This window comes from Diabrotica virgifera, chromosome 5 (assembly GCF_917563875.1).
Source record: "Diabrotica virgifera virgifera chromosome 5, PGI_DIABVI_V3a".
Classification (NCBI taxonomy): Eukaryota; Metazoa; Arthropoda; class Insecta; order Coleoptera; family Chrysomelidae; genus Diabrotica; species Diabrotica virgifera.
Genome location: NC_065447.1, coordinates 54,764,931 through 54,792,228, shown reverse-complemented (window position 1 = coordinate 54,792,228; position 27,298 = coordinate 54,764,931). Strand labels below are relative to the sequence as shown.

The window sequence follows — 27,298 nt, the reverse complement described above, 5'->3', positions numbered from 1 at the left end:
AAAAAAAATTTGAGCTGGCCAGTTGGTTCAAACCAAGGTCATAAATCTAAACACACACACACACATCTGTATCTGTGTCATCTACTTCACTTAATTTTGTATACAGGGTACTAAATAGATAGTAAATACATGTGTTGTTGGTATATTGTCTAGATTTTCTCTGGTTATATTTTTTATTGTTATTTTGCATAAACAATAGATCCGTCTTTGTAATTTTGTTTATTGGACATATTCCTTAAAATGTCAAATTGGAAGCTAAGTTTACTTTTGTAAAATAAATATACCAAGAATTGTAGAAATAAATAATTTTCAGGTTTTTTTTATTTGTCATTGCTCATTTACAATATACTTCAATAAAATAATAAGTAAATATGATATAGGTTCTTGGCTTGTGGCAGGTGTCGTCCATTGACGACTCTCTGGAATTCACCTAGCAGCTAGGTCTTCTGGCCAAAGTCTTTTTCGGCGTCTGTCAATCAGTGGAGGGTTGAATAATTCGTCTATGAGATGGTTTGGATGGTCTGCGCTGCGATTCATGTATCTTCTATAGTGGTCAGCAATCACACCATTGATGAAGGGAATGTTGAGGTCTGCATGAAGGGTTTGGTTTGACACGTACCATGGGACTTTAGCTAACATACGAATAATTTTTGACTGAAATGTCTGTAGTATTTTGGTGTTGGATAGTTTGCTACAGCCAAAATTTTCAGGTGCCTACGGCCTACACCTTCTAAAATGAGTAAGAATTTTAATAGTCATTGATAATCCAATAATAACGTTATTACGCAAAAGTTGGTTTTCAAAATAACTCTATAATTATTAATGTGTAGAAATAACCTCAAAAAAGACAAAAAACAAATTGTAAGTAAAGGCTTAAACCAACTCCCACGTGAGCTTAAAATTATTTTAAGGTGAGGCTTGAGCCTACGCTTAAGCCTCAAATTGAAGTAGAAATACAGGCGTCTAAGCTTAAGCTCAGGCTTAAAGTAAGCTTTGGCTTAAGTGCGTTTGGAAATACCGGCCCTTAGGCTATTGGATTTTAGTAAAAGAAATTGTTACTCACCAAACTTGTTTAAAAATTTTGCACTCTAGGCTTATCCCAATAATGGAAAGCAAATATCAAGATTTAATGTCATTGTTTGCTATGAATCCTCCGGCCTTATGTGATAGTTTCAAGCCTTTTTATTTTGGACTACCACATTACAATAGTAATGATGATAATGCTGACGAAATATATGAAGATGATTAATAAATATTATAATACTTATCAACTTCACTATTATGCTTACATTTTGTGTTAGTTTTTTTATTTATTTTGATGTTAGTTTAGCCTTTACGCTGGTCAATATTAACACTGTAAATTGAAAATACAAAATATTTTATTTAAACAGATGCTAGCCTACCCATAATAATCCATGGTCGAGGGCTAATTTTCACCAAAATAATGCTTAAAATATTGCTTTGTTAAAAATTCACTTATATGCAGCTTGGCACGACATTTTCAAATTTTAACATTATGGTAGTGCTAAATGTTGATAACTTTTGTTTTCGTGTTTTTGTTCATATTGGAAAACAAATACCTAAATAAATCCGAAGCCCAAAAGTTAAGGAACAGTATTTTAGAGCTGCAGACTGAATTAAATATTTACCAACATCATGGTAGCAGCACAAATCTCTTTAAAATCATTAAACATGTCTATCTCAGAACTAATAATTTCTAGTTATCAAGTTATAGTATTAAAACGACTATATTTTAAGGCTAAAAATGACAAATGTTTATAAAAAAAATGACAGACACTATATTGTGATGAAAAGACCTATTATTGTGATTTTTTTCTGGGAAAAATAGTACACAATTCTGTATTTAGACAGTTACTATACAGGGTGATTGATTAGTGTGATAAAGCTCAGTAGATCCGCTATGGCTATATAGTATATTCATTCAAGCAATTCACCTCGCAATTCTAAATGCCTCCATGGATTTGTTTGAAATTTTGGCAGTAGCTCAAAAATGATGCAAATAACAAACCTGACTTACCTGAAGAAAATGATTAATTTTTCATAGAAAATGGAAATAAACATTTTTAAAGTACTTTTTTTATACCTTCAAAATAAGCTTTGATAAAAGCCTTAAGCATAAAAATTAAGCGAGTTATGACGAAAATTAGTCAAATACCTCGAATTTATAAAAGAAAAAATGACGGTAAAATGTATGCCATGTGCGTCAAAATCAATATTAATCGTAGCCCATGCAAAATTAACTTTATTTATGTTCCGGCAATACGTTCCAAAATTTGAATTATTTAGAACAATTACATTTTGAAAAAACTTGTTTTAAGTAAATTTCTTTTTTTTTCGATTTTTCAAAAAATACGTTATTTCTTCAAAATATCTCAAAAACTATTGGATTTATGAAAAAAAGTGTTTTGACCAAAAATTTAGCTTTTTTATACTGAAAATTTTGCTTTTTTATAACTCACGTAGCTTATAAATTAAGCGAGATACATATAAGCGTTTAAAGTATTGATTTCAATGCAAAGTAGCGTCTTTTTAGCCCTTTAACATTAAAATTCTCTGAACAAAAGGGTCTAGAAAGATTGCAGCTCTCATGATCTTATAGCTTATGAAATTCCCTACAAAATGATGTGAGAGTGAGTTCAAAAAGCTTAAAGGGAAGCTGAGTTATTGTTAAAAACTAAATACATTTTTCTAGAGATAATGTTGAAAATTACGGAGCGTCTAAATTTTGATGTTTTTGGAGTATTTATTCTTTTATACATGCAGTGTCTGCTTTGTATTTACATATCGGACAATAAAAGTGAAGCACCTTGGTACCGAACAAAATGACGGATATTCCAGCACGCCTATGACCTAATTAATTGTTACCTAGTAACCTACTTACCACGTGTGGGAATCATATGTTGTCCTAAGGCGATATCCATAGGATTTTATATCCATCCTTTGGATTTTACTATGTTTTTACCTTTGTGTTTTTGGGTGGCTCACCATGTTCTTGTAACACTGATGATGCTCTTGTTACAGAGCGAAAACGTTTTGTTTCTATGTTTGTAGCCCTATAGGGGCATTTTAAACTAATATACTTTTACCAGGACAAACATTTTTTATTAAATTTTACATAGAGAATATTATATAAAATAATATACTTGGTGTTTAATTTAAAATTACTGAGAAAATAATGTACTTGCGTTTTGACTCACCCTGTATTCGATATAAAGAAAATTGGCAATATTAACCATTCTTGAAAATTTTGATAATCAATAAAAAAATATGGCACCAATAAACCATTGCTATTGTGTTTATTTTTATTTTTACAGGGTGTTGAACTTGTTATGATTTTTCTAGAAAATTGGTTATAACTTTTTAAATATCCCGTATAACATAACAAACGTTTATATTTTTGTGATGGGAAAGATTTCGAATATAAAATAAAATGTAGGGTGTTCCATTAAAAAAAACATAAGTTTGGTCTCCCACTATGTGATGGAACACCCTGTAACACTCTAATTAATTTTGTAACGTGAAGCTCAAAGTTGGCTACAATTTTTGTTATTTTTTATTTTGTTATTATAGCAACTTTTGTTGCTATCTATTACTACAGCGGATCTACTGAGCTTTATGTGGCTTTATCCCACTAATCAATCACCCTGTATATGGTGCTAAAAATTTTAATATACTTAACATTACAGACGAAGATTATCTTCTCCAGAACCCGTGAATAATTCATGGATTGACAATGCCTCTGAAGTACATAGATTACCAGCAGCCATCACCCCGTTTGTTAGCAGAGTTCCTTCTCCTTTGCCTGAGCAGAAGCAGAATAAAAATAACTTGAATTTAGATTATGTAAGTACCATTAAGACATTTTTGAAATACTATTTTTTTGTCAATTACGTAAGAGCATACAGTAGCGCGTCATCAATTCGCAAAATTAAATTCCAACAGAGGGCGCTCAAAATTTCAAAGATGGACGACAACTCTAGGAAAACAATTCATTTTGTTATTTGAATTCACAGTTCTAAAACGTTAAATTAAAATCATTTACAGGAGTGTTTTGCCAAAGTAACCACTAAGTTTTGCAACTAAGACATCTTATAAGTTAAAGACGACTCAAAATTATGTTTAATCTGTATGCATTCATTAAAATTTGATGCTAACTACTGATTTGTTTTTACCTTTTTTTCATAAAAAAATCTGGCCCCCCGATAATCACACAGCGTTCTAAAAATTATTAATCTATCTTAGGATTTCTAATTTTGTTTTTAATTTAATTAATAGGTGCACTGCAGTTTATTTTACACCAACAGATAACAATTTTTTTTAAGTCGAAATTATTGTTAATTACAACACAAACTGACCGCAAATATGTACACAAATTAATGGCAAAGTCAATGTTTTCCTTGAGTTAATGCTTTTCAAATTCGCCACCAGGCGTCGCCCACTTTGCGGTTCCTCGCCAATATAACTTCGGGAGATATAACCTTTTTTCGTAAGGTCTGCGAAACTTTGACAACAGTGCTTCGGCATTGTTTGACATAATTTGAATGTGACATTAACTCATAGGCGCGCTAAATGGTAATAGAAAACAATTTTGTTATTAGTAAATACATATTTATAAAAATAAACCAAAATTGGTGAAAATTGTATGTTAACATAGGTATTTGCACGAAATAATAGAGAGATATCGCAAATGCATTTTTATCGCACGATAATAGAGAGATATCGCAAATGCATTTTTATCGCACGCTAATAGCGGAATACGCTATTTTGACACATGTACGCAAGCGCAGAGTGAATGTTACGCTAATACCGGATAACGTGTCCCGCTATTTAGGTTAAAATAAGGGACGGTAATAACGTTAACGCTAATTTGACATTTGTGATGAAACATAAAAATAATTTATAGAATACAAATTTTATAAACTAAAAACTGTGAATCATCTTGTTTATTGTGTTGAGAAATACGTTGCGTTCTTATTTTGTCTACAATAGACTACTTTTTGTGGTTAGGATATTAGTTATTCAGATATTTTATGTTATTTTGATACTGATTATTTATATTTATTGTTTGTCAAACCATTAAAATTAAAATACATGTCAACCTGCTCAATATCCAAATTCATTTTTCAATAAAAAACAATTACAGTATTATTCAACATTAATTTCTAGGTTACATTTTAATCCCAAAAGTCGGTTGTCATAATAACGTTAAGGCCCGCCCCCAGAACATTTGCGATAACTCTCTTGATGCCTGTGTTAGAATACACCGTTATCCCTTATTTACGTCTTGACACACTAATAACGTTTGACTTTGCGATATCTCTCTAATAGCGGAATACGCTATTTTGGCATGTACGCAAGCGCAGAGTGAATGTTACGCTAATACCGGATAACGTGTCCCGCTATTTAGGTTGAAATAAAGGACGGCAATAACGTTAACGCTAATTTGACATTTGGGATGAAACATAAAAATGATTTATAGAATACAAATTTTATAAAATAAAAACTGTGAATCATCTTGTGTCTTGTGTTGAGAAACACGTTGCGTTCTTATTTTGTCTACAATAGACTACTTTTTGTGGTTAGAATATTAGTTATTCACATATTTTATAATATTTTGATACTGATTATTTATATTTATTGTTGGTTAAATCATTAAAATTAAAATACATGTCAACCTGCTCAATATCCAAATTCATTTTTCAATAAAAAACAATTACAGTATTCCTCAACATTAATTTCTAGGTTACATTTTAATCCCAAAAGTCGGTTGTCATAATAACGTTAAGCCCCGCCACCAGAGCATTTGCGATAACTCTCTTGATGCCTGTGTTGGAGTACACCGTTATCCCTTATTTACGTCTTGACGCACTAATAACGTTTGCCTTTGCGATATCTCTCTAATAATAATAAATAATAATTTCGTTGTGAAGCGAAATAAGGGCCTAGTTTATTTAATTCATAGAGCGCCAAAGGCACTCTAACTTTATATACTTGCATTAGAATTCGAAATATTTTGACATACAATATACTTACCTACCTACATATAACAAAGTAACTATAAATAAACACTACTTTCCTATGAAACAACAATAACGAATTCTTAAAATAATACACTACCGCGCTGAAGATATATCGATAAAGATAACAGAACAGATAAGAGAATATCTGACGCAGGTTTGTCAAAATGACAGTGACAATTTCTCTATGTTGCCTAATTAGTTATTAGTTATAAAATTCGATTTCTTGTTAAAAATAAAAAATTTTATTAGGTCCAAAATGACACAAAATCTAGGCATGGGATAAAAACAGTTTATTTGAAGAAAGTGTATTTTTTTGTTCTTCTTAATGACGGTACAGGCTCGTTTTTTTAATATTGTATTTAATTAGAGTAATTTCCACATTCTAATATTTTTCTCAAATTGCGCTCTGTACCGCCATTCTTTATTATATTACGAATATGTGTGCCAAATATCTCGACAAAATATTCAAAATTACAGCCGCAATCTTGGACCGCGTTTGTTGCTACCTGTTGATCGCTACTGTAGCCTCTTAAGGAAACATATTTAACAGATGACTAAAATCTGGGCTTGCCAAGCATTTGCTGCAACTGAATATAACACTTTTAGCTCCGGGCCAATATCAGATATTTGTCTCATGTGTCACTTTTTTACAGTCATTGGTAAATTGTTGAAATGTAAACACGGTAGCCTTGTTGGTGGTACCTTATTGATAACAGCATGAACATGGGAGCCGTGTTGACGGACTTGAAAGTGATAAGGAGTAGCATGACTCAATAGGAAAGATCCTTTATCAAGAGATAGCTAATAAACTGGGACTTATTCAAACCAACCATATCTCATATTCATCCTATTAGAGGTAAAACTCACTAAGTGCACTTTTTATACGTAATAAGGAACTTCCCAGCCCTGGAAAAGTCACCAGGTACTTAAAGCCTTCTAATTGCTGAGATAATTTATGGTACATTATTGTGAATAAGTGCATTATTGTGAATTTCAGTCTCATGGTAAAACTCATTAAAAAACTTATTCTTAACATGTACTTAATGAATTAAAATTATAATAAATAGGCCAGGAGCTGAAAACAGTCGTGTCCTGGAATAAGAGAGATAAAGATTTTCATAAATATTACAATAGGTAGAAAATATCCAATATCGAACTGGGTCAAGATTGTGTAATATCGACTAACATTTACCTTGATTGTTTATTTAAATATTTAGTGTACGAATCTTTGAGCCACGGGTGCTGAATAAGCAACCCGTGTATTTGTAAAAATAACATAGTTCGATTGTCAAATAATACAATGCAAAGATGAGAATAAACTTGGTGTTCGTCGAGGTAAGATGTTTCATTCTCCCTTAACTACTTAACATTGAACAGAACCTGAAGATTAGAACCACTCCAGTTACCATTGCATTCCATTTATATTACATGGCGGTCCAGAAGGTCTTTGTTAAGTAGTTATTGTACTTAGTTAAGTGTAAATTTTAAGAAGAAGTTAATTAAGAAATAAGAAGATGGAAAATAAAAGAAAATTAAAATAAGGGAAACTTAAGTTAGAAAAAGTCAAGTAAATCTAAACTAAAACAATGGGAGCGACGAGAAACTGGAAGAAAAAAAGAAAATTGGGGTAAAGTATCTATCCCCCATAGATATTATTAGCTGATAGATGGAATTTGCGATGCCCACCAGACTAGACATTGGAGACACGTCGACATGGACGGAAATTGGGAATTCTGGAACCATGGAACCAGCCGACGCGGCGTCAGGAGGACGCACATCCACGAAATGGACAGTGGTGGACAAGGACAAAAGTACGTGATGTGTGAGTAATTTGACTATATTGTATTTATTGCTTTAATATTTCTCATATATTGCATATAGCCTAACATAAGAATAATTTTTATTTTGGAATGCAATAATTATTATTAAATTAGGTCATTAATTAAATTTTCGAGTTTTTACTAAGTATATATATAAATATATTCAATAATTTAGATTTAGATGGTTTTTGATCAACTACATTGATACTTGATATTAAGTTTTATTGTTAACGAAAATAAAATGTTATTTTGCAATTCTTTTAATAGAAAGAATGCAACTATTTGATGATACTATGATACGTAAAAATAATGATTTAATTTTCAATTTTTTTTCTATCAAGCAAAATATGCCATTTAAAGATTTTTATTTGTGCGAAGGTATATTTATATTTACATATTTTCAAATGTTGACGTTATTTGACCGTGAAAACACGGATAAAGAAATACTATGATAAGGAATTTTGCTGACAGAAGATATATACACGATTTAAAATTATGAATTGTATTATTATACACTAGAAAAAGGTGTAGAAACAGTTTTATAATAAAACAAGATACCTATTGAGAGTATAATCGAAAGAATTATTATTTGGATTATTTATAAGAAAAGGAAAGAAAATATTTTTAAGAAGTTGGAACAAAATGGAAAATCCAACATAATGGACAAGAATAATTTCGACGGAATATTGAGTTCCCGAATAAACTCAAGGATTAAGAAGCAAGATTTAGAGATTTTTTTATTTACCGATGATATGACAAAGAAATAAAACCTAGAAAGGAAAAAATATAGCAAAGAAACTATGAAAAATTATGTAAGACTGAAATGATCGACAATTGATATGATTTTAAATGAATCGATTTTATAATTACAAAGAATATTATCCCATACAGTGACTAACGAAGATTCAAACAGCATTCATAGATGCAATCGGAATAAACTATGAATATTTTGACAAAACGAAAATTTAAGGACAAGTTAGTAAGATGTTACAAAAAAAAAATGAAATACTGAATGACAAAAGTTATTGATAAAATAATGAAGTACCTATCTAAGGAGACATTATTTTGAGACATATGCATATTATATATAAATATACTTTAAATTTTTATATTAGAAATATATTTAAATATTTGAATGAATAATATAATTTATGTAAGGCTTTATAACAGGTATAACTAGAGAAATAGAGATAAGACTATTGTGTTGTGACGTAAAAGTGACTATACGCGTGAAGAAACTGAACTTCTATTTAACTAGTAACAAAAATTTAAATTAACTATTTAGGTATTGTAGGTTTTTCTCATTAGTAGTTTTATGTAAATATTTTAATGGACGTCCAGACTTGATATTAATTAGGTACTCAGCAATTGCAAGCTGAAATTTTCTTTATGTTTATAGGAGATTTTCATGATATTTCAGGAGATTTTCATTATTAGGAGATTTCCATGATATTTTTTTAACAGAATATAGTCTATTTTTATTACCACTTTCTTTCGAATTTTTTCATTAATGAATACTGAAGTTTTTAGATACCGATAACAATCCTTTTTGTTTTGATTTAGTTTTAAAAATTTTTAGATTTCGATTTTTTAATATCGGTCGAATTTTAGTACAAATATGATGTTTAATGTTTTATGATAAATTATTGAGATAACTGATTTTTTTAAATATATTAAAAGCATAATTAATTTAAGACAATCTAGACAAACCAAAAAAAAACACACTCTTGTCAAGAAAAAGGTACAAAATGAAGATCAGAAGATTTTAGCATACCCAGTTTTTGTTTTGAAGTAATCCTATTCTCAACTAAGGGGGAGCACTAGGTTCAGACAGGAATTTAGGGATGCGAGAAGTAGAAAAAGATTTTTTTAAGCGCAGAACTATCCATTTTGTCTTTTTGGAACTAACCTTCTCACGACTAAGGACGTGCAAAAGGACCGGAAGCAAAGTCAAGGGTATAAAGTTGCGGGAAAATACCCACCAAGTAGGTAAGGGTTAGAAAATGAAGAATTTTTAAAGTAAATGATATATAAATATATAATTATGAAAAATGATATGAATATGTATGAAGGAAGATATTATATGCAATATGAAGTAAATGATAACAAAGAAGAAATATGAATAAGAAGAAGATTTATGTTTAATAGTACACTATGGAGAAAGTACTAAGTATAAAGAAAATAAAGAAAAATATTATTAGTGTGAAGTAGGTACCTGACAAGAAGAAAAAGAAAAAATAGAAGAAGAAGAAGAAGAAAAAAGAGAGAATTTTTAAAAGCAGAATATGTAAAAATTTGAGAACATCAAAAGAATTGTCTTATAAAAGTCTAGTAACAGAATAAGAATTAAGAGAGTAAATTAAATTTTAAGAGTTTAAGCTGTAATTTCTTTTTAAATCTTTGAGTTAAAGTAAAGTATAAAATATAATTTCTGAGTGTAGAATTTCGCGAGTAATAAGAACAGAAATATGTAAGAATAGACAATATTTTACATTATCGAAGTTTGTGTTTGTAAATTATGTATATGTATTTATGTTTAGGTTTAATTTTTCAAGGTAATGTTTGTGTTTTATTGGCGTATAGAAGTGAAAGTGTAAAATAAGCAAACTTGTACATAGTTTCACTTTCATTTGGATAGGTCAGTATAATATGACACAATTTTGACGAAGTATAAAAAATATATTTGTTAGTAAACACACCGTAAAATTTATCCTTATACCAATTAAGATTTTTTTTCATTTCGTAAATCAGATAAAAAAAAATCTTAAAGAGAGGAAGGATGGTGTCCTGGAATAAGAGAGATAAAGATTTTCATAAATATTACAATAGGTAGAAAATATCCAATATCGAACTGGGTCAAGATTGTGTAATATCGACTAACATTTACCTTGATTGTTTATTTAAATATTTAGTGTACGAATCTTTGAGCCACGGGTGCTGAATAAGCAACCCGTGTATTTGTAAAAATAACATAGTTCGATTGTCAAATAATACAATGCAAAGATGAGAATAAACTTGGTGTTCGTCGAGGTAAGATGTTTCATTCTCCCTTAACTACTTAACATTGAAAAGAACCTGAAGATTAGAACCACTTTAGTTATATTAGATGGCGTCCACATATATTACAGTCGGGAGACATAATCATGTCACAATATCTATAAGATCATACAGAAAGCTGTACTGTTTATAAGGTCCAGATATGTTTTGGTTTCAGCTATATAAAAGATTTTATATTTTATTGACTTTTCTTATTTTAGGAAGAATGTCCTCCACCCAGCAGACAATCATTAATGCAAATGCATATGAAAAGATGGTCGAAAGTTAAGAAAAAATGGATTCAGACAGCTGTAAATAACGAAGCCAGGTATGAGCAGAGTACACACATTCTTACTGCTATTTATAATAGGTGATGGTTTTTTGTCATTTAATCCAGATTATGTACTTTAGGGTAGTAGTTGAATAAGAGGGTAGGATCTTTACGGCTATGAAATTTATATCAATGAATTCTGCTTCATTTACTGATGATTGTGCAATGGACTTTTATTGGGGGCAAATGAAATATTTTAGGTAATTTCCATTTAAAATATCTTATTTTTAAAAGCCACCGCCAGTAGATACCATGAAACAACAAGAAATGACAGTAATGACAACCGTTTCATATGCTCATTCTAACCAGTGTTGCCATAGTTATATAAAATGTTTTCTTATGAAAAAAAATTGACAGATTATGAATTAAATATTTTATTCTTAACAAAAAAATTACTAGTTTACTCGTAGATTTGGTTGGGTTAGGTTATTAGATTAAAACATTTTATTCTTACCTACTTTTAACAAAAAACAATTTGGTTTGTTGGCAGTTTTAGGTTAGATATGGTTAGGTCATGGTTCGGTGGCAGTGGGAATGTCAAGTGGTAGATATAAACACCATAGTCGATTAGAAAGAGATGCATACCCTATTTACAGTCATTTTTTTTCGGCACTGGGGAAAAAGTTTTAGATTGCAGCGCGCAGTCTAGTTATATTTTAAAAGTTAAAATTGACAACAGTGTCGAATGTAGATACAACTTTACTTTACGCGCATGTCCGCCATATTATTTTGGTATCTTGAAAATTTTAAACAATAAGTATTATGTATTTTTTCATAATTTAATAGTAAAAATCAGTGATAATTATTATGTTTTAATTAAATTTTTTTATTAAGTCTTAATATACTTTTGTTGGCTTTTCACGTAAATTTGTTTTTGGTTACTATTACTTTTTTCTATTTTTCCTTTCTATATTGCATTTCTTGATTTTTGGGCACTTTTAATTTACTAGTTTCCCCCAAAGAAAACAATAAAATTTGAGTATTTCTTTACTTTCTATTTCTTTTCATCAAAGTCCACAAAAAGTAGGCATTTTTGGGACGTATCCTCTTATTCAATAATTACCTACTTTTGTTCTAGAGATAGCACTGTTTTTTTAATCTCTATTAGAATAATTATGTACTGAAAATTAAGTTTTTACTTTTGTCGCTCTTGGTTTTTTCCTTTTTTTGATCCTGTATTTTATTGTAAGGTGTTAAAAATGTAATAGACATTAAATTAATTAACGTGATAATAGGAGCGACACCCAGTGAATATTGAGCTATATTTTTTCTTTTTTTCGAACTTTATATTACATATTATGTATGAATATAATTTTAGCTTGATTGATAAAACATGTGTTATTTTATTACTTTTCCCTTCAATAGAAAAAAGTTTCCTCTTCCGCTTTGCATCCTTTACAAGAACTATACCCTGTTTTTAAACCAGGAGGAGTAAACTCAAAAGACAGATTCACACCCAATAATGTCACTAGAAAAATCACCAAATACATCTATTTTGGTTGATCATGTCGGCCTTCGACGGTAATCCATAAATATTATATTATACTAATACGTCTCTAAAGAGTTCTAAAAACAGTTGTTGTTTTTTACATAAAATCAGACTAAAAATCAAAAAATTAAAGGAATATCCCAGAAACACAAAAAAATCGCTGATATAACTTAATTAACCTATGAAATGCCAATAGTGTCAAAATTTCATAAATGTCAGTAGTGTTCAAATTTCATAACAGTGGAGTAAACTTATCTGAAGTTGGACCAATTATAAACAAGCATTACGGCGCGGTAAATTTTAATTACTCCTCCTAGTTTAAAAACAGGGTACCTATAGAAACCGTGTAATTAATCTCTACGGTGTTAGTGTGTCAAAGAATGACTGACATGAAATTTGGCATACACATAGCTAACAAGTCAAAAGAAAAAAAGTGATATTGTGCCGATGTGTGCTTTTGCCATGGGGGTAACTTTCACCCCTTCTGGAGGGTGAAAAAATGTAAGTCCGAAAATGGATAAATTGACAAATTTTAAGTAACTTTTGTTTTACAGAGTTTTTTCATTAAGTCAATACCTTTCGAGTTATTTGCGAGTTAATATGTTCATTTTTCAACAAAATAGCCGCGCTTTTAGACGGTTTTCGCAAATAACTCAAAAAGTAAGTATTTTGTCGAAAAAAACATTCTTAGCAAAAATATAGCCCGCAAAAAATTGAAAAAAAATGTGTATATTTTAGGTCTTTATACCTGATAAAAGCAGAGTTATAGCTAATGAAAAATAGGTTCATATTCGTTCAATTCCAAATGGAATACTTTAACGTGAAATAACCAAAAAATTAAGCACTTTTTGGGGAAAACTCATTACAAATTATTTAAAGTATTTAAAAAAGGTATCATTTTTGTTTTATAAAAAAAATTTCTAGCATCAAAAGTAAACAAGTTACGGTCAAAATAAAGTTAGTCCCTTTTTTGGTAAAAAGTCGGGAAAATCACCTCCTAATTAATATCTCAGATGAACTTAATCGTTACCACTTCACAAGTTTCTTTACTCGTGTATGTATTGTTTATATGATCTGTAAGTTTCATCGGTTCAAAGTCCTTATTTTTGCAAGAGCTGTAGTTAAAAGGGCTTGAACGAGTCACTGATCACGAGTGTATGCAAATTTGGAAACACCAAATCTTAATCAATTTTTGTCTTACAGAAAAATAAAAAATACAAGATATTCAGAAAAGTAATACTGACTTTTTTGTTTTTTGAGATTTTTGGTATCTCTAACAATTTTTAAGTTATTTTGAAAAAAAAGCATATTTTTCAAAATTAAAAATTTTATTTTAAAACCAAATTTTTTCAAAAATAAGCACTTTGAGTCAATGAAACTTACATATCATATAAACACAACTTAAGTTAAATAAATTTGTGGAGCGGTAAATATTAATTTCAGTTAGGTTGCCAATTAGGGGGTGATCTTCCCGATTTTTTTTTGCCAAAACAAAAGGGATCAACTTTATTTTGAGCATAACTTGCTTAATGTTGTTCTGAAGCTATTTTCTTGTGGCATTTTTATAATCAAGTATATTCAAATGGGAAATAAGCCACAATTTTACCTAAAAATGATTTTACCAACGTTTCGACACGTATGGGAAATAAGCCACAATTTTACCTAAAAATGATTTTACCAACGTTTCGACGCCCAAGTCGGGTGTCGTTGTCAAAATACAAAATAATACTATTATTTTGTATTTTGACAACGACACCCGACTTGGGCGTCGAAACGTTGGTAAAATCATTTTTAGGTAAAATTGTGGCTTATTTCCCATTTGAATATACTTGCTTAAATTTGATGCTAGAAACTTTTAAAAAAAACAGAAATAAAGCTTTTTTTAAACACTTTAAAAAAGTTATAACAGATTTTGTGCTTTATTTTTTGGATATTTCACGTTGAAATAGCTTATTTGAAATTTGGCGAATACGAACCTATTTTTCATTGGCTATAACTCTGGTTCTACGAGGTCCAGAGACCTCAAGCGTACGCCATTTTTTTAAATTTTTTCACAGGCTATATTTTTCCTAAGAACGTTTTTTTTTTTTCGACAAAATACTTACTTTTTGAGTTATTTGCGAAAAACCGTCTAAAAACGTGGTTATTTTGTTGAAAAATGAACATATTCACTCGCAAATAACTCGAAAAGTGTTGACTGTGGCGAAAAAACTCTATAGAATAAAAGTTACTTAAAATTAATCAGTTTATCTATTTCCGTACTTATTTTTGCCATATATTTTTTCACCCTCAAGAGGGGGTGAAAGTCACCCCCAGGGCAAAAGCACACATCGGCACAATATCACTTTTTTTCTTTGACATGTTAGCTATGCGTATGCCAAATTTCATCTCAATCCAAACGGTTCTTTAAAATTTACCGCAAAAACCGTGAAAGAATGTACTATTACTCGTTCCAATAAATAGCATTGCTTTTTGCTTTCTATTTACTCCACTGTCATGAACATTCGCAGTTGGAACTACTGGGATATAAAAACCAATTTACACAAGGAGAGTACTAAAAGTCAGTACTTGCTTTTAGTGACTGGTACGAGCCGTACCGTCGTGTAACAGCCTGTATTTTAAGCAATTAATATCATAAACTATAACCAATACTTGACAGTGGTCACTATATTATGAAAGAGCCACTATTACTCTTTCTTAATACCAAATAAGGTAGATAGAATTAGTGTTCAACTTTCAACTGTTGCGTTGGTGGATATGTTACCGGCCAAATCCGATTTCAGGACAAACTAGTTTATCCTAACCGCTTTAGGATAAACTAGTATGGCCTAGGCCAAACTAGTTTATCCTATCGCGCGTAGGCCAAACTAGTTTATCCTGATATAAATAAACACACTTCAGGGCAAACTAGTTTATCCTGATATAAAGACGCACACTTCAGGCCAAACTAGTTTGGCCTAGGCCAAACTAGTTTATCCTGATATAATAAAGATTCACACTTCAGGATAAACTAGTACGGCCTTCTTCTTCTTCTTGTTGTAGTGAGTATCCGTTTCGGATGTTGGCGACCATCATGGCAATCTCTACTTTTCACACTGCTGCTCTGAAAAGACTTGTAGTGGTTGTGTTGAACCACGTACGTAGATTTTTCAGCCAGGAAATCCTTCGCCTAGTACGGCCTAGCCTACACTGATTTAGCAGAGTCGAAAGTAATTTGACGAACATGTAAGGACTTTTACATGCGGGGAATTCCCAAATCACGTCCTTTATAATCCAAGGATGGTACTAAAAGTGAGAAATTTGACCTGGGCTGTCGGTCCGTCCGACCGCGAATATAACTGCTCCATCACTAAATAAGCTAGAATGACAAATTAGGTGTTAAATGAAAGCTTATAATCCAAGGATGGTACTAAAAGTGAGGAATTTGACCTAGACTGTCTGTCCGTTCGACCGCGAATAAAACTGCTTCGTCACTATACCAAGTAGAATGACAAATGAGGTGTCAAATGAAAGCTTATAATCCAAGAGTGGTACTAAAAGTGAGAAATTTGACCTAGGCTGTCTGTCTGTCGGTCCGTTCGACCGCGAATATAACTGCTCTGCCACTATACCAGGTAGAATGAAAAATGAGGTGTCAAATAAAAGCTTATAATCCAAGGATGTTACTAAAGGCCAAACTAGTTTGGCCTGAAGTGAGCGTCTAGAACCGGAAGTCCTAGAACAAATTTCTCACCTTTAATACCAGCCTAGGATTATAAGCTTTCATTTGACACCTCGTTTGTCATTATATCTGGTATATTGACGAAAAAATTACATTTACGGTCGGACGGACAGACAGCTTCGCTAAGATTTCTCACCTTAAGTAACATCCTTGGATTATAAGCTTTTATTTGACACCTCATTTTTCATTCTGCCTGGTATAGTGACGGAGCAGTTATATTCGCGGTCGGACGGACCGACAGACAGACAGTCTAGGTCAAGTTTCTCACTTTTGGTACCATCCTTGGTTTATAAGCTATCATTTGACACCTCATTTGTCATACTACCTGGTAAAGTGACGGAGCAGTTATATTCGCGGTCGAACGGACCGACAGCCTAGGTCAAATTCCTCACTTTTAGTACCATCCTTGGATTATAAGCTTTCATTTAACACCTCATTTGGCATTCTACCTGGTATAGTGACGGAGCAGTTATATTCGCGGTCGGACGGACCGACGAACAGACAGCCTAGGTCAAATTTCTCACTTTTAGTACCATCCTTGGATTATAAAGAACGTGATTTGGGAATTCCCCGCATGTAAAAGTCCTTACATGTTCGTCAAATTACTTTCGACTCGGCTAAATTAGTGTAGGCTAGGCCGTACTAGGCGAAGGATTTCCTGGCTGAAAAATCTACGTACGTGGTTCGACACAACCACTACAAATCTTTTCAGAGGAGCAGTGTGAAAAGTAGAGATTGCCATGATGGTCGCCAACATCCGAAACGGAGAGGCACTACAAGAAGAAGAAGAAGAAGGCCGTACTAGTTTGGCCTGAAGTGTGCGTCTTTGTATCAGGATAAACTAGTTTGGTCTGAAGTGTGTTTATTTATATCAGGATAAACTAGTTTGGGTTAGGATAAACTAGTTTGGCCTACGCGCGATAGGATAAACTAGTTTGGCCTAGGCCATACTAGTTTATCCTAATGCGGTTAGAACAAACTAGTTTGGCCTAGGCCATACTAGTTTGTCCTGAAATTGGGTTTTTCGGGTAACAGATATTTAAATATGATTATAAACTGCTCGTCAAAAGTTAGGGATATAGAAAATTATGCTCATTTTCATAGTTGATTTTTTCGTGAACCAATTAACGGATTCCGCTAATTTTTTTTTATTATTTTAGATTTTTCTTTATATTAACAAAGTTGTACAACGATTTACTCAAACTTCTTTTTTGTACTTACACTGGGTGGAAGAAAAGAAATGTTTTTCTTATATTAACTTTGTGACACCCTGTAGGGAGGACGAGGTACAAATGTTAGTATACATCAGAATCGTATTGTAGTCTTATATTTTGTGAACATTTTGTTTTTTGAATTTACCTGATGTCTTTAGAAACAAAGAAGATACAGTCGGAAAAACGAAAGAATACCCATGAGCGAACATATAAAACACGCTGTATTTTCCTGCCACTGTGTCACACAAAAAATTGGCCAGCACAAGTACATGTAATAATTATTGTTACATTTACTTGCACTGGACAATTTTCTTTGTGACACGGTGACAGGAAAATACAGGGTGTTTTATATGTTCGTTCATGGGTATTCTTTCATTTTTCCGACTGTAGGTGGTTTTACTCTTTAACATGTGTTTTAACTGAAACAAAACTAAATTAACAATAAAAAATAACAGTTAACAAAACTTTCAAAACAGAAAGACACATAAGGTAAACATTTCTCATTGACACCTATAAGAGTTATTTTCGACCAGGTAAGCGGTATGTACAACGCAACATAAGACAGACTAGATTGTTTAATGGAGGCTCTGTGGCGTTTTGGGGTGGAATTTCCTTGAGAGTAAGTACTGATTTGGTGTATACGTGGATGCTCTTTAAATAGCGAGAGGTACATTACACAGTTTTTTTTTCTTTAAACACTCTGTTCCTTTCGCACTATATGTAGAAAATAATTTCATCTTAGTGGTATGATAAGACATGGCCTCCTAACGTATCGCACGTAGTCAGTTAAAACACATTTTAAAGAGTAAAACCGTCGAGTTTCACTGTCATTAAAGATATCAGAGAAATTTAAAAAATTAAATATTTGCAAAACATGAACCTATAACATAATATGATAATATCGATGTATACCAATCTTCCTGCCTTTTTCTCCCTACAAGGTGTCTCAAACTTTTGTTTCGGTTAAAACACATGTTAAACTACAAAACCGTTTATTTTCTTCGTTTCTAAAGATATCAAGGACATTCAAAAAGCAACATGTTCACAAAACATAAGACTACAATACGATTCTGATGTATACTCACATTTGTACCTCGTCCTCCCTACAGGGTGTTTCAAACTTAACATATGAAAAACATTTCTTTTCTTCCACCCGATATAAGTACAAAAGAGAAGTTTGAGTTAACTTTTGCACAACTGTGTAAATACTAAAGAAAAATTAAAATAATTTTAAAAAAATGAGCGGAATCCGTTAATCTGTTCACGAAAAAATCAACTATGAAAATGAGCATAATTCTCTATATTCCCAACTTTTGACGAGCAGTTTATTTTCTGTTTTTCAGTTTTCGGAGCCTTAGAGGGACCAGGTAAAGGAAAAAAATGACAAAAACTTTTTAATAAGAATGTTTTATTCAGACATAATTGTAATTTATGGAAAATGTGATTTACATTTAAAACAACTAAATACATAAAATAAATATTAATTAATAACATAAATAAATAGTACAACAAATTTTTATATCAATTTTATTTAGGATTAGTAATTACCAAATTTATCTACAAATATGTATTAATCATTTGTCGGTTATCACTTTTTTTCATTTAAAATCAACAGAAAAAGAGACAAATCTATTGGCTTTTTCAACTTATTAATTAATTTAGTTAATATAAGATGAACTACAAAACTAGAACTGAGATGTAAATTAAGAAACGCAGTGAAAAAAATCAAGAATTATATTAAGTGTAAATATAGGAGTAAAGTATATAAAAAAGTAAAATATATGTATTTGCTGCTAAATGTTTGTCTAAAATAAGATATGTATGTTGCGATGCATCGGAAGTGACATGCATCGGAAACATGGACCATCTCCAAGACAGATGAAAATTTTTTGCTCATATTTTAACAAAAAATCCTAAGAGGAATCTGTGAAAACGGTATTTGGAGGAGAAGGTACAACTATTAATAGGTGATTGGTGGTAAAGATGTGATATCTCTCATAAAAATTGGAAGACAGCGTTGTAGCACCAATGAGGATGAGGATGACCTCCAGAGAATGCTGGATTTATATCAACGAAGTTCACCACAATAAAACTATGGAAGTTCTACAAAATAGTAAAGCACCTACGTATATTCCGAAATTTATAGTGGAATCAATCAGCTTCTGTTGAAGTCCACAACAAGGATTTCAACAGAGGGAGTGACAGTTATGTGCGATGTTCGACCAGGATGTATTTTTTCATCACTCATAGTCACCATGTACTCAGAGACAATTTTCTAAGAAGTTGTTACACGAATTATAGCTTTTAATGGTCAAAGTATCTGAAGTTATTAAGAAATATAATATAGACTTCACTGAATAAAGAAAGAGAAATAATTTACACAGTAAATTGGAATATATGTGGACTAGTCAGAGCAGCAACAAATAAAATTATCGTTAAACGATCATGACGATCATTCGATAACGAATAGACACTAGAAGAATAAGAAACAGTACAGTAGCTGGTTAACATACAAAAATAAACAATCTTGTGCTAGACGCTACCTTCTTCGCTTAAAAAAATTTGGATAGTTGTTACCTTAAAGTAGTCAGAGAGGGAGCCAAATTTTACCCAGAAAGTGTAATTTTAATAATAAAAGTCGAACTTTTGAAGGATTTTTCTTAAAACTTAATAATAAAATAATTTCCATAAATATACATAGACCATACTGTATGTAAATAGCTGTAAAGCCCCCTTTGAAATCATTTTGAAAATCTAAAAAATAAGAATTTTAACGTTAGAAATATATTTCGTTTACAGCTCTTCTCATGTATTCCTTTTTCAAAGCGTAATATTACTATTAACAACCAAAGTGATATGGTTGACTATTATTAGTACAGCAAAAGATGAAAAGTGAAAGAAAGGCGAAAGAAAACATTCTAATAAACCAAACCAAAGAAAATTCTCTTCAAAGGTCCCCTTTGAAATCATTTTGAAAATCTAAAAAATAAGAATTTTAACGTTAGAAATATATTTCGTTTACAGCTCTTCTCATGTATTCCTTTTTCAAAGCCTAATATTACTATTAACAACCAAAGTGATATGGTTGACTATTATTAGTACAGCAAAAGATGAAAAGTGAAAGAAAGGCGAAAGAAAACATTCTAATAAACCAAAACAAAGCCAATTCTCTTCAAAACTTTTTGAGGTTTTTAAATCAAGCGATTTGTTTTTTTTATTCTTTCTAGTATTAAAACATATTGTAGATTTTTTTTTGTATTTATAGTATAAGAACATTATTTTTTATTACCGAAATAAACTTGTAAGTACAATCGTGATCAAATACTGTGTTAGAGTATAAACAAACAAGTTTATTTTCTATTTGTAAATCTGAACACAAATCGTTGAATATTCTTAATAATTTGTCTTATATTGACAACAAAAGAGAGAAGATACACGAGAAACGGTCGAAGAAATAGGGCGTTCAAGAGAGAGCCCCGATAAGAGAGTAGAAAGATCAGAGGCAAGAGAAGAGAGTACCACAGAAGACAGAAGTCAAAGAGGAGGAATAAAGAAAGATCATAGGTGAGAGAAGAGAGCCCACAGAAGACAAAAGTCAAAGAGGAGGGAGAAAGAAATATCAGAGGAGAAAGGAAAAAAAGAGGCATGGCATAAAGATAGAAAAAAGAAGAGAGACGCCCAAAGGAAAAGAAAACAAGATTAGAAGCACAAAAAGGGGAAGCGAGTAGCCCAGATACCGAAAGCTGCGAAGATGAGTGGCAAACACAGACGACCAAGAGCACAAACAAGAAAAAGAAAAGATTAGTCTCGGATACGTCCAGTCAGGAGGAAGAAGCGCAATCCGCTAACAATAAATCAAAGTTGGAATGCCTCCAGGAAAGCGTTACGGCACTGGAAAACCTCATGAGAGTGGTGCCGAATACTGTATACATATCTCATTTTCATTTTAAATTAGTTTGTTCCTTTCTGAGTATAGGGACCAAGATTTCGTTGAAATTTTCCTTGATGAATATTTATACAGGTAGTAAAGTGCAAATTTTAGACTTCCCCGTGTCTTCTTTCATTTATCGTTCGTTTGATTTGCAAGTACAGTAGAGCGTCGATAATCCTAACCCTGGTAATCCGAATGCAAAAAAAATTATAAAATTAAAAAATATAATCGCGGACCGAATTTTTGGATGTAATATGACAATATCGGCAAAATATGACCGCGGATTGCAGGTGTTTTATTCCTTGTAACTAAAACGTATGTACATATATAATATATGTACTATGTTTATGAGCTTTGTATGTATTTTAAACATATGTTCGATAATCCGAACTACCCCTGTACCAATTAGTTCGGATTATCGACGCTCTCCTGTGATAGAAACCAGGAATACAGGCGTAACCAGAAAATAGTCCCAATAGAAGTGTTTATTTCTCCAGAAATAAAACTTCGAATTGTTAATTGTAATATTAGGGCAGTCAATGAGAGCAAGAACAGGTTATTACCTCCGAATTCTATCCTACTGCATGGATTTTAATGAAATTTTAGGAATAGCCTGAAAATATCTCCTTATTCAAAGTCTACCCTATGCCGATGTGTGCTTTTGTCGTGGGGGCGGTTCCCACCCCTTCTCGGGGGTGGAAAATTTTTTGGTTAAACAACTACGGAAGTTGCTAGAGAACCTAATTCTAAGCAAAAACTGTTCTATAATTTTTTTTTTCGAAAACTCAATACTTTTTGAGTTATTCGTGGTTGAAAATTGGCCATTTTCATTGAAATATAACACCTTTTCAAACAGTTTTTTTGCGAATACCTTAAAAACAATGCATCTAACTAAAAAATTATATAAAACATTTTTGTAGCTCATAAAAAATCAAAGAGATTCTAATTATAACACAAAAAGAGATATGGTAGGCAAAAAGAGTTTGTTTTTTTGGTGCATGCTCAAATCAGTGTATTCAACTTGAAATAACAGAGAAACGGTCGATTTTAGGTGTATAATGCTTTTATTGTGCTTGAAAAGTCCTTTCAAATATGCAATATTAAATGTCGATTACATTAAAACTAAGCGAGATATGCTGCAAAAAATTGATGACTAACGAATTTTAAGAAAAAAATTGAGAAGTATATTTAACCCCTCATCCACAAGAATTTAAATGCATCGTTTTCCTTCTACAATACATTTTACTACAGTGTTATTTTTATGTTCAAAAAGTTGAGCGGGTTTAAAATGAATGGATTTTGAAAAAAATAAAATCAAATTATAGAGCGCATATTTAATTTTTCTTAAAAATCTTCCTTTTTCTCCATGTAACTTGAAAACGATAAGAGATACTTTTATAAAAAAATAACATCAAAATGTTTATCTAGAAGAAACCTACATTTTTGTATGGCATCTTTTTTTTTGGCATCTCTTATCATTTTCGAGTTGCATGGAGAAATAGGAAGATTTTTAAGAAAATTTAAAAATGCGCTCAATAATTTGATCTTATTTTTTTCAAAAACCATTCATTTTAAACCCGCCCAACTTTTTGAACATAAAAAAAAACACTATAGTAAAATGTATTGTAGAAGGAAAACGATGCATTTAAATTCTTGTGGATGAGGGGTTAAATATACTTCTCATTTATTTCTTAAAATAATCAATGTCATCAAATTTTTTACAGTTTATCTCGCATAGTTTGAATGTAATCGACATTTAATATTGCTTAATTTATAGGTCTTTTCAAGCACAACAACAGTTATTGGTAGCATTATACACCTAAAATCGACCGTTTCTCTGTTATTTCAAGTTAAATACACTGATTTGAGCATGCACCAAGAAAACAAGTTTTTTTCACTTACCATATCTCTTTTTGTGTTATAACTAGAAGATTCATAAAGGAAATAATCTCTTTGTTATTTTATAAGCTACAAAAATGTTTTATACAGTTTTTTTAGTTAGATGCATAGTTTTTAAGGTATTCGCAAAAAACCGTTTGAAAAGGTGTTATGTTTCAATGAAAATGGCCAATTTTCAACCAGGAATAACTCAAAAAGTACTGAGTTTTCGAAAAAAAAATATAGAACATTTTTTGCTTAGTATTAGGTTCTCTAGCAACTTCCGTAGTTATTCAAGCAAAAAATTTTCCACCTCCAAGAGGGGGTAGGAACCGCCCCCAAGACAAAAGCACACATCGGCATAGGGTAGACTTTGTTTCTTGGGCTATTCCCTACTTACTGTGAAAATATCACGTAAATCGATAAAGTAGGATGGAAGTCGGAGCCACATACCCTCATTGACTGCCCTATATTGTTTCAAATGAAGTTGTAAGCAGAAATTATAGTGGATAGTATATATCAAACACAATTTTTAATCCCAAATGTACCATCTTACATAGTATATACATTTTAATTTCAGTCACATTCGATTGACTAAATTTACCACAGAATCGTATTACGCTAGAAATTAATTTATCGAAAATCTTTAGAAAACTGGCGAGTTTTTTTTTTAATAAACCGGCATTAACAATCAAATACTTCATTATGTCCCACAGGAACACAGTATAATGCTAACGAATCAGTAGGGTCACTCACGATTTTGACGGTTCCAAGTTTGCAATCCACTCCTGTGACAAAATTTTGAATGCGCGACGATAACGACCAATCACGGCAACTGCGCGACCGTAACGACCAATCACGGTAGACGTAGGATGTAGGCTCTGCCCTTACCTGTCATTCATCTGCGCAAAGGAATAAAATTTTTGATGAATTCGGTGACATTTGTCGCATTCAGGAGACGAAAAAGTGACGGAGCGGTTTCACAACTGTTAGGAATTCCTTCACTGAATGTTGCACTACTTACGGAACGGTCGCCATGACAGTGAGCTTCATTGATATTCCGCTACCTCCGTCCAGCGTATGATACTTTTGTGAATTTGTCAACAGACTTGTTGAAAGATGGCGTCAAGTAGTAATTATCAATTGTAAAATAGCGCAGACGTAAACAATCCATGGTCTTTGACCATGATTATGAAGTAAAAAACAATTTATTGTGCATAGGCTAGTATATAACCTCACATATAACAGAAAGTGATAGGCTGTCACGCGTTTAGGGAGCGGAGCATTCACAAGTCGAAACACAACTGTTAGCCGGGAACTGCTCCCTCACTTTTTCGTCTCCTGAATGCGACAACTGTCACCAAAATGTAACATACAGAACAAAGGATTTTTCGAGGAATGGCCCTACTAATTCGTTAGCATTATACTAAGACAGAGACTTCATTAAGATTATAGATTAACTATTGATAATATTTGATTGCAGCTTCGATTTATTTTTTAATCCGGTAGACTAGCTAAACATTTTGATATATCTACATGTTTATGATTAGAATTTTGGCTGATATAATGTTAATGTGCCGTTGTTATCTTACCTAGTATGGAGGTAATTTATGGTTTATTGGAATTAAAAAAGCAATAAAGTTTGTTTACAAAAAATTAAATATATTAACAATTTCACTCACGGTGCCTACAATTGTGTAACCCATCCAGAAAACCTCTTTTTTATTTTATTATGCGATCCTGTATAATGTTTTTAATGTTTGGTATGTGTCAATTTTGTATCTTTACATATATTTTCATATACATTTATTTATTCGAAAGAAAGAAAAGAAAACAATATTTATTTTATAAACATCTTGAAATCTTCAAAGAAAAATACTTACATAGGTAATCGGGAGGAATTTATAAACTTTTTCAAAAGAAGTAAGAAAGTATAAAGTAGTAATGGACATTTTTGATTGTAGGATTTAATGGCGGCATCGCACTTCGCTATGTGTTATTTGTTATGCGCTTTATTGGGCCACATAAGACGAAGTGTATAGAGTTTAGTGATGTAAAAAAACGTGTTTTTTTTTTATTCTAAAAAAAAACGAAAAAAAAAACAATAAAACACGTGTTTTTTTTGTTTTTAATTGTTTTTTATTAGTTTCTCAACGTAATATTAACAATATCAATATTAGGAGTTGTTTGTAAGCCTAAAAATCACCCAATATTTCAATATTATATCCAAAACATCTAGAAACTCAGTGTTTGACGTTCCTTTTTAAAAAATATTGAAACATTAAACCCTTACTGCCTTTATCTATTATTTTTTTACGTCGTTGCTTTTGGGGAATCACCGAAATTTAGCAGGACGCTCGTATTCGTTGGCGCTGAGAAAACCGGGGAATTACCGATTAGCTTTTGCAGGTGTTCTGTTGTTATTTTGTGATTTACTTGCCTTGTGCCGGAAATATTTGTGTTTAGTGCTTATTTAAATAACTATATATATAATAATATTTAGTGCTAAATTTAACAAGTCTGAAATCGTTTACTGCCGAGGCTGTTGCCCTTACAAAGGCCATCCGACAAAGCCACATATTATCTGCGTGGGTAAAGGAAAAAAAACGAATTAAAAATAAGTTGCAGTCTTAAACTCCCAGTGCCTACCAGATGGGGATCATTAGTTCTTTGTCTACAATCATTGCTTGCTAACAAACAAATAATAAAAAGGATGGCTATCAATGAAGAAGTTGAAAAGACAGTAAGCAAACACCCATCTTTAAAAAAAATGCTCTAAGCGATATATTTTGGGACCGGGTACAAGGATACATTATGCTTCTGGAACCAATTGCTAACACAATTACCTCTGTAGAAGGTGACACACCAACGATTTCAAAATGTCTGCATTTATTTAAAAAAATGGTTAACACCTCATTAGAAAATGTCACTAAAAGTCCATTGTTATCCAAAGAGGAAGCAGATACAAGGGCAATTTTTGAAAATCGGAAGAAGTTTGCTATTTATAGTGTTCATTTTGTAGCTAACCTTTTGGATCCAAAATATCGTGGCTGCGAACTTAGCTCAGATGAGATGGTAATTTTTTTTAGGTTATAGTGGGTTTTAGTTATATTTCTATTAATTTTTTTATTTAATGTAGACTGATGCGACAGAAGTCATATACAAGGTAGCACAGAAGATGCCAGATGTCGATGAAGCAGCCGTCTTAGCTGACGTTGTCAATTTTATTGCAAAAGAAGGACTATTCAAAAAGGCTTTTCTATGGAATGATGACACAATTGCAGCTATCCTAGCTTCACAGTCAATCCTGCATTAGAATCTGAACCGGAACCAATGATAATATCCAATTCAGATCAGTCGGAGTCTGTCTTTGAAAGTGATGAAGAGGAAGCTTCAGAGTCTGAAGAAAATGCAGATAGCGACGGGACGGATCAGTGTTCATTTAAGGGATTCGGTTAATTAATTGAACCTTTTCAATCATTAAGACGTTGTTTTTTTATTTGATAAATTTTTATTACTTATTTTTGCTTTGATTTTGCAAGTTAACGAATAAACTCTTCTTATTTTGTTTATACCCATGGTCTTTTTATTTAAAGGATTTATACGAAATTAATTATGAAACGAAATAATACTTATTTTGTTATAAAATTATACAGAATATTATATTTATTATATGTTTTTGTCATTAAATAAACTGTACCCACTTAAAAAATCAAAATAAAAAAAAACGAAAAAAAAAACAAAAAAAACGAAGGCTTCGTTTTTTTTGCAATAAAAAACGGTTTTTTTAAAAAAAAACGGTACCGTTTTTTATTGGTTACATCACTAATAGAGTTC

The 27,298-nt window shown here is 31.6% G+C and overlaps 2 protein-coding genes across 2 annotated transcripts in view; both read left to right on the top strand.

Annotated features, from left to right (window-relative positions):
- The window catches only part of LOC114339250 (protein lin-37 homolog), a 43,601-nt gene extending 31,041 nt beyond the window's left edge, over positions 1-12,560 (top strand). Inside the window, exons 3-4 of the mRNA XM_028289878.2 lie at positions 3,708-3,864; positions 11,119-12,560. Coding sequence (XP_028145679.1) covers positions 3,708-3,864; positions 11,119-11,271 — 310 coding nt within the window. The 3' untranslated portion in view covers positions 11,272-12,560. The remainder of the gene's footprint in view (positions 1-3,707; positions 3,865-11,118) is intronic.
- An 11,570-nt stretch (positions 12,561-24,130) lies between these two features.
- Positions 24,131-26,982, top strand: LOC114339258 (uncharacterized). Its single transcript, XM_028289890.2, has 2 exons — positions 24,131-26,536; positions 26,601-26,982. The coding sequence occupies exons 1-2, from the start codon at positions 26,276-26,278 to the stop codon at positions 26,775-26,777; spliced, it is 438 nt and encodes a 145-aa protein (XP_028145691.2). The 5' UTR covers positions 24,131-26,275; the 3' UTR covers positions 26,778-26,982.
- The last annotated feature ends 316 nt before the right edge of the window (positions 26,983-27,298 follow it).

What these genes read in the sequence shown, in the direction of transcription:
- LOC114339258 (XM_028289890.2), top strand. Translation starts at nt 26,276, where the DNA reads ATGCTTCTGGAACCAATTGCTAACACAATTACCTCTGTAGAAGGTGAC. An exon ending in AACTTAGCTCAGATGAGATG is followed by an intron (nt 26,537 to 26,600) that starts GTAATTTTTTTT and finishes TATTTAATGTAG; the next exon opens with ACTGATGCGACAGAAGTCAT.